This window comes from Pristis pectinata, chromosome 7 (assembly GCF_009764475.1).
Source record: "Pristis pectinata isolate sPriPec2 chromosome 7, sPriPec2.1.pri, whole genome shotgun sequence".
In the NCBI taxonomy this organism is placed as follows: Eukaryota; Metazoa; Chordata; class Chondrichthyes; order Rhinopristiformes; family Pristidae; genus Pristis; species Pristis pectinata.
Genome location: NC_067411.1, coordinates 11,183,823 through 11,193,900, shown reverse-complemented (window position 1 = coordinate 11,193,900; position 10,078 = coordinate 11,183,823). Strand labels below are relative to the sequence as shown.

At 41.0% G+C, this 10,078-nt stretch overlaps 1 protein-coding gene across 1 annotated transcript; it reads left to right on the top strand.

The window, feature by feature from the left end:
* The first annotated feature begins 427 nt into the window (after positions 1 to 427).
* On the top strand, positions 428 to 5,651 carry hmgb2a (high mobility group box 2a). The gene is made up of 5 exons (XM_052019301.1): positions 428 to 730; positions 2,948 to 3,110; positions 3,192 to 3,334; positions 3,418 to 3,592; positions 4,847 to 5,651. The coding sequence occupies exons 2-5, from the start codon at positions 2,961 to 2,963 to the stop codon at positions 5,015 to 5,017; spliced, it is 639 nt and encodes a 212-aa protein (XP_051875261.1). The 5' UTR covers positions 428 to 730; positions 2,948 to 2,960; the 3' UTR covers positions 5,018 to 5,651.
* The last annotated feature ends 4,427 nt before the right edge of the window (positions 5,652 to 10,078 follow it).

Genomic DNA, 10,078 nt, shown 5'->3' with positions numbered 1-10,078 from the left:
CCTCGAAAGTGGGGAAAACAATTGGCTGGCGCGGCAAACACAATGGCTGCATAACTGTAACCCGCAGGAAGTAAATATTCAGTAACTGTTGTGCATTGCACCCCCCCCCCCTCTATCGGCTGCATTTGCACTGGGTTCATGCCTGCCCCAGCATTAGCGCTGCCCTTGAACCCCGGCTGCAAGGCGCTGGGCTGCGCACCCGCCCTTTTGTCCCCGCCAGTGCGCTCGAGCGTCGCCGCCGACCGTTTTTTTTCAAAAACAAACACGTCACGCCTTCAACTGAATCGGCGGGCGTGCCCCCGCCTGCCCGCCGACCAATCGGCTGCCAAACCGCCTGCCTTTCGAATCGTGCGCCCGGCGCTCGCCGACCAATCGGACGCGACCGCCTGCGATTCAAACTGGTACATCCCGTAGCAGAGACACGGGGGGGGGGAGGTGGAATAAATGGATGGCTGAGCTAGATGAAGTCGGGGGTGGGGGGGAAAGAATCAGGGCGTAGGCGCAGCCTAACTTGCTGGCGGGCTTGCGCAAGAGCCAATAGCGTTGCAACGCGCCGTCCCCAGCCCGCCCCTGGGCTGGGCTCCTGACCAATCGCCGCTGGATTTGCGCCGTGATTGACAAGCGTTGGGGAAGGAAACGTGTAATGAAGTTAGGGTGAAGGGTAGCATAGTGAGAACCAGCGCCCTGTGTAGCTTTGTAGTCCATTGACGCCTTGTGTAGTGTGAGCCTGGTAGGTATCCCTATGTATATCACTGTACGGAGTGTGTATGTGCGCGGGATATTTTATTTAGCTTTAAAAAAAACCATTGTGCTTCTTACTTCTTTTCTAACCTCTTTTAATCGACTTTTTAAACGGAAAAAACGGTCGAGGAAGCAATTTTTTTTAAAAAGTGCAGCAACTTGTGTTTTATTTGCAAGTCATTCGTTTTAACTAAGTGCATTTGCGAAATGTGGAATTTTTTTTAATCGCACAATTTTTTTTGTGGGGGGAAAATACGCGCGAAGCGAGTTTTTTCAAAAAAAATATATGTTGTTGTGAATTAATTTAATGTCTCGACGTTGGGTTATCCGGGCTGCAAGCAGGAGTTGAAAAGGGTGGAAAGTGATGATGGAAGAGGTTGTGTGTGTTCTTTCTCGGGGAAATGGCCGCCTCTGGGTTTCTCAATGTGTCTCAGAGCTTCATTAATGCAAAGTGCGCAGCAGATGCTGCCCTGTTTTTCTGTAAAAAAAAATAAATGCAGTTAAACTGATAAGTGCATGCCTGTTCACTTTGCAAACGGATTTAAAATTTGCATGCAGTTACTTGTTCTTTGAATTCAGCTTTCTCGTACAAAGTCCTCTCTCTGTCTTTTCTCTATTGCTGCTCCATCTGCTTGCTGTATTGTGTGTGTGTCTGTGTGTAAAATGGAGGTGGCTGCACTGGCAGGCAGCTTCTACATCTGTTACACCGCCCGCCCTTTTCCTTTTTTTTAATCCTTTTGCCTTTTCTTTAATCCTTTTGCCTTTTCTTTATTTTTCTATGCTTTAATTTTTTATGCTATTACTGCAGTTTTCGTGTGTTTATACATTAAAAAATTATACTTTTCCTTAAAAAAAACTGCTGTATCAGATCTTAGGGAAAAGTTTTGCTGAAGTACAGATTAAATTGAATTTGTGCGTGTGCATAATGTGTTTACTTATTCGTTTTGGATAAATTTAGACAAACTTTTACATTGTTTTTTGATGTATATGTACTCTAAATATAACTTCATACACCCACACGATTTTTTTTTAGTAAAATCTATCGAAAGTTAACTTTTTCAGTTTTGCAGAGAATTTAAGTGTTCCATGTACATCTTTGTTGAGTTAGCACTATTTTCTTTTGTGTTTACAAGAAAAATAGATGTTATACCTCCAGTATATAACGTGTTTTAGTTCAGTTAACCATTAAAAAGGCATAATACGCTTCATGTACGGAAGTTCTAAGTGTTTTCATTAATTGTAATTTTAATTACTCAAACTGAATACTTCATTTTTTTTAAATCAGTAGATGAATGTAAACAAGGTTTCTCAATTTGCTTTGTGCATTCCATATGCATAAAATTGACCTGTAAACAGTATTTTCATTATCTAATCTTCTTGTAAAATTCTTTAACATTTGAGTTTAATTTCTCTACCACTTTTTCCCTTGTTTGTATGCATAAAGTTGCAGAGGCAGCATTTAAAGAAAGCAGGAATTCTAGTGTTTTATGTTGCAAACAATAGGTAGCATTGTATGTTAAATGAAAGGTGCACCTGCATTTCTACTACACTCAAGGCAGAGTTTGTTTTTATGGGACCTATGGTGACTGGCAACAGGAAGTGTAGATGTTTACAGCACATAGAGGTCTTTTGGCTCATTGTGTCTGCACTAGGGCAACCAAATTCTTAAGTTCTGTTAAGCAATGATCTGGATTTAAAGTGTCTGCAAAGATCAATACCCTCCATTATGAGCTTAAAATTGAGGAAACCTGAACTGAAAGCCATTTTCATTTGCTGAAGTAAACTTCACCTTCAATTTGGTTGTGAAACAGCACTTCTAATCCTTCCAAACCACAAGAATTCTATCACTCTCAATTGGAGAACAATGTAAACAACTTGTCATGATGGATTCATCTCTTGTCCAACACCAGAGCATTACATACTCGTTTAACATCACTGGTTGCATTGCACTAATATTTTTTCAATGGTTTCCAAACACTTGAAAGGTAGGCTGCTGACTGAGTAGCACTGCAGATGTCCTGAGGTTGCAAACATACTTAAATTTCTGCTGTACTTTACCAGTGTACTTAAAGCGACTTCATCTGGAGATTACTGATTAGGAAAAATGATTTTTTTAACAAAGAACTTGAAAAGCAGTTTCAACTGAACTTGCATAGCTGAGTATAGGTTTCACTATGGATGTCGGAATAATTTTTTTGTATTGCAGATACAAACCAATCATGGTTAGAAAAGATCCTAATAAGCCTCGGGGCAAAATGTCCTCGTACGCCTACTTTGTGCAGACTTGTCGAGAGGAGCACAAGAAGAAACACCCGGAAGCCAGTGTCAATTTTGCAGAGTTTTCAAGGAAATGTTCTGAAAGGTGGAAGGTGAGGGACTTTACACTGTTTTTGTATCCTTCTGAATTTCATTTTATGTATCTGCAATAACTTGAATTGCTTTCTCTTTAGACCATGTCAAACAAAGAGAAGTCAAAGTTTGAAGACCTGGCCAAGAATGACAGGGCCCGTTATGATCGGGAGATGAAGAACTATGTTCCTCAAAAGGGGGACAAGAAGAAGAAGAAGGATCCAAATGCTCCCAAGAGACCCCCGTATGTATTTCAGTTTATGTGCTTGAGGGGATGTTTTTCTAAATTGGGTCTTTTTTTTCTAAATAACATGTTTATTCTTGCAGATCAGCATTTTTCATTTTCTGCTCTGACAAACGTCCAAAGATCAAGAGTGAATCACCTGGAATGTCCATTGGTGACGTTGCAAAGAAACTGGGAGAGATGTGGTCCACAGTGCAACCCAAGGATAAGCAACCGTATGAGCAAAAGGCATCTAAGTTAAAGGAGAAGTATGAAAAGGTAAATGGGCCTTGAGTTTTAAAATTTTTTTATTTATTTGAAGACTTGATGCTTTTATTTATTTGAAGACTTGATGCTTTTATTTGTCAGCAATCTAATAGTCTTGTTGTAAAGTTCTCTATTGAGTATAGATAATGATTGAAGTCCTGTTATACTCAACAGTTAAAATTTGGTTCTCTTGTGCATTTGTTTTGGGGTGGGGAGGAGTGTGGGGGAGGGAGGAGAACAGTGTTGAACAATTGCTTAATCTCTCAATGCCTGACTGAATTAGTGAGTTTGTTTGCAGGCCTTTGGATTCTGCTAAACTCGTGTCTTCATCTTCATTAATATGTACGCTTGTATTCATTTTGTATCAGTTTCCAGTTTTTCATCCTTTGTCTCGTCCATAATCTTTTGTGATTATAGGAGGCCGTTCATCTCTTCTACCAAACTCAATTTCAAACAGATCTCAAACACCAGCTTCAGTTATGCTGTGTATTTCTTTGTGTTCCATCACGTTATTGGTCCTTCTTTGCTCTCTGCTGGCTCCCACTGATCAGCCTTTTGATGGCTCTTGCTGAATGTCTTAGATAAAGTGTAGATTTGTTACACGAGGAAGGATTATTTGGATCTTTCCTCATGTAATGAATCTGTTCAAATTGGGGCTATTGACAAAGGTTAGCCAATGAGTTGGCGATGGGTTTGGGACGTACATTTGGGTTGACAGCAAAGTCAGTTAACTCAGGAAGTAGAATCTGTTTAAAGAATGGAGAAAACACATGGTAGAAACAACAACAACTTCTAATCGTACAGTAAGTAGTTGAAGAGCAGGATGAGCAAAGTTAATTGCATGAACAGAATTGATCTAAGTTATCATGATTGACGGAGTTCCCAGTCATCTTCATACTTGAGGGACAATTATGCTGATACTGTATGCATGCTCCAAACACAAGATTCAGTACCTTAGGGAAGTGAAAGAATTGGAGTTGATTACAGTCAATGTATATGAAACATGCTGTGGTACAAGAGAAAGCTTTACACAACGTTCTAAAAGTAGTTCTAAGCTTGAGAAATCTTGCATTATAGACAGTTGGTGAGGTTGAATCATTTGGGGGTTGTAGTAACTCTTAGAAGCCAAATCCCCCAGGGCTTTAATTAGATGCCTTGAGCTGTGAGCTAATGGGTGTATTTTCATTGCTATCTTTTGATTTGAATTAATGGTTTAGTGAATGGCGATTGAAATGTAACTTTTTCATGTTTAAATGTGCCTTCTAGGAAGTTGCAGCATATCGTGCCAAATGCAAGAATGATGCTAATAAGAAACCTGCTGCCAAGCCAGCACAGGCTGCAAAAAAGAAGGATGAGGAGGAGGAGGAGGAAGATGAGGAGGAGGAGGAGGAAGATGAGGAGGAGGAGGAGGAAGAGGATGATGAGGATGATGATTAAATAGCAACAGATGTAAAAAAAAATCTTTGTCTAAGCTTGATCTATTTTTCTTTGCGAGGACAGGAAATGTGAACTCATTTGTAATTTGGATCAATGGCTTAGGTGTAAAGAAACTGTACAAAACTGTGTATAGTTAGTGTTGTATTTTTACACTGTGTAGCCAGGCCCTGTACTGTTTTAATTGTAAGTAGCTGATTTTTTTTGAGGCACTGCCTTTCAAGAAGAGAGGGACTCCAGAGTCATGGAATGTTATTGCCTATTTAATGTTTGTGTGAAATTTTCAATGGCAAAAGTAGTAAGAATTTTTTTGTCTCGCAGTTAATACCAATTTTTTTTGCCAATGTTTTTTTTGTAGATCTTCTGTCACTACATGTGATTGCTAACTTTTCATGGTTAGATCATGATAAGAATCAATACTTTTTTAATAAAACTGAAACATTAACTTGTGGTTTCATATTCAGGTTTTAATGTCAAAAAAGTAGATAATCTGAAGTATCAGGGATATAACAGCAGCCATGCAAATGAGGCATTCCTGACCAGTGAGTTTGAGATTTCTTGTGTGTACATGTCTTTTCTTTCAATCCTGGAACATTGTGCTTGGTGTTTGCAGTTAAGTATATTATTTCTAATACAATAGCAGGACTTTGACTTTTTATTATAATCTGATGTGGTTGAGTAGATTATGTTGGGGAGCATAAAAATGGGGTTGCTGTTGACCTTAATTAGACAATGCAAAAGGTTAGAAGAGCAGATGAGAGACTGAGAATTCAGTGGCATTAACCCTGTCCTTGGCAGTGATACAAACATTCCATAGGAGTGAAAGTAGTAAATACTACCTGCAACTTGCAGATAATTCTGCAAATACCTCATCTCCAGTCCTGAGATCAGGATCTAAGAGGTTTCTGGAGCTGTGAGGCATCAACACACTGCTCCTAAGGTTTCAGACTCAGTGCCGATGCAAATTTTGGACCTGGTCATTTTTACTATTTAGCTAGTATTCTGTACACGTTCCCAAATACTTCAGTGGGAAGAACCAAAGCACCTGGATGCACTGGAGGGGAGTGAAACAAAGGACTTCTATATTTCATGGGGAAATAAACTTGCTATAATGTGGAGTTTTTTGGGACCTGAATGTATTTCAAGCTTCTGGAACAAGAATGACATCTGGCAAACCTTAAGATTCTATTTCTGGGTCGCTAATAAAGACATCAAGGGTTCCAGAACACTACAAGTTCCACAGTGGACTTGGCGTTCAAGGTGGAGAATCAAGTAAGGTCTATGAACAGCATCAATATAAAAGTTGTCAATGAATTTTGAGCCTAAGGTTACCTGATGTGACCCTTTTGTGCAAATATTCAAAACCAGATTATGTGCTACAATAGTGTAGCTGTAAGGAGCAATGACCATTTTGTTTATTGTTGAATTGGATCAAAATTCTATTGTGACTGTGGTGTTGAAAATAAGGTGCCCAGTCCTCTCCTTAGGCCAGAATTGGGAGGTTAGTCTTGAGCCTGGTGGGGTACCTGGCAAGGGAAGAGTTGGGAATATTGCCAGGATTTACTGGTAGTGTGGTCCCAATAAAGGTGGTGACATCAAAACGTGTGGTATTGAGTATGAATTGCACAGGCGGTGGGTGGGAGGGAGGAGTGAAGGGTGTGGGCGTATTTGGAAGGCAGGTACTGGAGGCCAAGTTTGCAATAGTTCGCCACCTCAAAGCAATTAGGGATGGGCACTAAATGCTGGCCTAGCCAGATCTGGAATAAAAATAATTGGCTGAGGGGTGGGCAGGGTAGCAGGTTTGGGAGAATAGCAGACCTTTCTTGAAAAGATGACCAAAAGGTTTGATGAGGGTGGGGCAGTAGACATTGTCTACCATGGACTTAAGCAAGGCCTTTGAAAAGGTCCCACATGGCTGGTCGGGAAGGTTAGATCACATGGGATCCAGGGTGAACTAGCCAACTGGATACAAAATTGGCTTGGTGGTAGGAGTCCAAGGGTGGTAGTGGAGGGTTGTTTCTCAGAATGGAGACCTGTGACCAATGGTGTGCTGCAGGTTTCTACGTTGGGTACCCTGTTGTTTGTCATCCACATTCACGATTTGATTAAGAATGTAGCTGAAATGGTTAGTAGGTTTGCAGATGGGTGTTCCTAGGCAGTGGAGTTAAGTGAGTATTTACCTGAAGGCTTCCTCGCTCAGATTGTGCTGGTAAGACCCATTTTGTAATAGGAAAACCAGATGATAGTCACCCACAGGGTAACAGGGCCAAATTCCTGTGCAAAGGTCCGAAAGAGCTGTTGCATAGAGAATGGCATACACTGTGCATCCTTGATATCAGGATCGCAAGGATGGTTCACAACAGGACAGGCTCAACTGCATTTCCCCAGTAATTCAAAATGACCCAGAAATGCTCTCTATCCTATTTCACTCATGAAACAAAAAAATCAATTTTCAATTGCACAACATCGAAAAAACAAAACAGAATTACGCAATTGAATTTCCAGGCATGTGACTTTTTTATGCTCTGTGGTTTTAAGTTCCTTTTTCTGGGTTCCATTTGTTGGACTGCTTAATATTTTCAAAGTAGATTTTTTTTAACTTGAATTATTGTGCTCCAGTGTGCACTGTTTGAAAGGTGAAGTTTATGTGGGTGGAAACAGATTTAATAGCAACTTTCAGGCACACTCGAGGTGAGATATGCAGCAGCTGGGAAGAGAGCCAGGCTGGGATAAATAGACCGAAAGAGCCAACACAGGCTTGATGAGCTGAATTGCCTGCTTCCATGCTGTAAAACATTATAAGATAAAACAAAATGTACGCTATGTGTATTTGAATTCCTGAATTGTGCATAATTGTTCGTCATCTATATTAACAATTTGGATGAGAATGTAATTTGCATGGTTAGTAAGTCTGTGGATGACACCAACATTGATGGTATAGTACGGTGTAAAAGGTTGTCTAAGATTATAATAGGATCTAGATGAACTGGGAAAGTGGGCCAAGGAATGGTAGATGGAATTTAACTTGGACAAGTGAAAAGTGTTGCATTTTGGGAAGTTAAACTAGGTCAGGACATACACAGTAAATGGCAGGGCCCTGGAGAGTGTTGTAGAACAGAGACACCTGGGGGTTCAACTACAGAGAGTCATAGAGTTACACAGCACGAAAAGAGGCCCTTTGGCCCATCTCATCCATGCTGACCATGTTGCCTACCTGAGCTGGTCCCATTTGCCTGCACTTGGACCATATCCTCTAAACCTCTCCTATCAGTGTACCTGTCCAAATGTCTTTTAAACATTGTAATTGTACCCGCCTCTACAGCCTCCTCTGGCAACTCGTTTCATAAATCCACCACCCTCTGTGTGAAAAAGTTGCCCCTCGGGTTCCCTTTAAATTTCTCCTTTCTCTTCTCAAGTCTATGCCCTCTAGATTTATACTCTCCTACCCTGGAAAAAAAAGACTGTGGCTATTCACCTTATCTCTGCCCCTCATGATTTTATATTCAACTGTAGGCCACCTCTTAGTCACCTACACTCCAGGGAAAACAGCCCCAGCCTACCCAGTCTCCCCATGTAACTCGTGCCCTCCAGACCCAGTAACATCCTTGTGAATTTTTTCTGCACCCTCTTCAGCTTAAGGAAATCCTTCCCATAGCTGGGCGACCAGAACTGCGCACAATACTCCAAGTGTAGTCTCACAAGCCAGCCATGTGGCTCCTCAGACCTGCCTTGCCTTTCAATAGATCATCAGGCATCCGGAACTGCATAGAAAACTGCACATTGCACACATATTTCCTTGAAAGTGGCCACACAGGTAGGGTAGTAAAGAATGTGTTTGGCAAGCTTGCCTTCGTTGGTCAGACACTGAGTACAAGAATTAGGACACCATGTTACAACTGTACAAGATGTTGGTGAGTCCCCACTTAAATTATTGTTGATGTAGTACTACCTGATAGCATCATTGCTGATGACTGTAAGTAGATCAATTGAGTGATAGTGAGCCAGATTGGATTTTTGTGAGCACACATTCCTAGGCAATTTTCCATATTATCAATGGATGCCAGTGTCATAACTGTACTGAGTAAAGGTATGGTTTATTCTTGAGAGCAGAGCCACAGCGGGGATATTGTCAGGTGCCAGTCTTTGCTGTTTCTTGACATCAAATGGAGTGAATCGAATTAGTTGAAGACAATGATTATGGGAATCTCAGGAAGAAGTCAAGGTAAATCATCCTCTCACTACTTCTCGCTGAACAAGGTTGTGAATGCTTCAGCCATGTCTTTAGCACTCACATGCCTGGCCTCTTCTCCTGTTAGCTGTTTATTTATTGATTGCCATTCATAATTAGATTTGTGAAGAGCATTAAGCTGCCTTGGTTTGGTTTTGGATCACTTAGATCTGTCTTTTGTCAACTGTTCTTGCTGTTTAGCAAGCATGTAGTTCAGTGTTGTAGCTCCATCAGGTTGACACTTCATTTTTAGATATGCCCGATGCTCTTCCTGCCATCTCCTTCTGCCTTTCCCAGTGAACCAAGGTTGATCCCCTAACTTGATTGTACTGGCAGAGTGAAGTATATGCTGTACCATGAGTTATAGATTCTGGTGGTGCACACTTTTCTGCTGCTGCTAATGATTCCATGTGCCTTGTGGGTGTGCAGTTTTAAGCAGTTAGATATGTTCTGAGTCTATCCCATTTAGCATGAGCTTATTGCCACATAGAACATGGACACTTGACCAGGTCCCACAAGGAAGGTGGGTCAAAAGGTTGGAGTCCATGGGATCCAGGGCAAATTGGATTCAAAATTGGCTTGGTAAAAGGAAACATAAGGTGATGGTGGAGGGTTGCTATTGTAACTGGAAGCCTGTGGACAATGATTTACCTCAGGGATCATTACCAGAGCCTCTATTGTTTGTTATATACATTAATGACTTAGGTGTTAATGTAGGAGGTATAATTAGTAAGTTTGCAAATGCCAAAAAAAATTGGTGGGGTTATTAATAGTCTCAGGCTACAGAAAGAAATTGATCAGCTGATGAACTGGCCAGAACAATGGCAGATGGAATT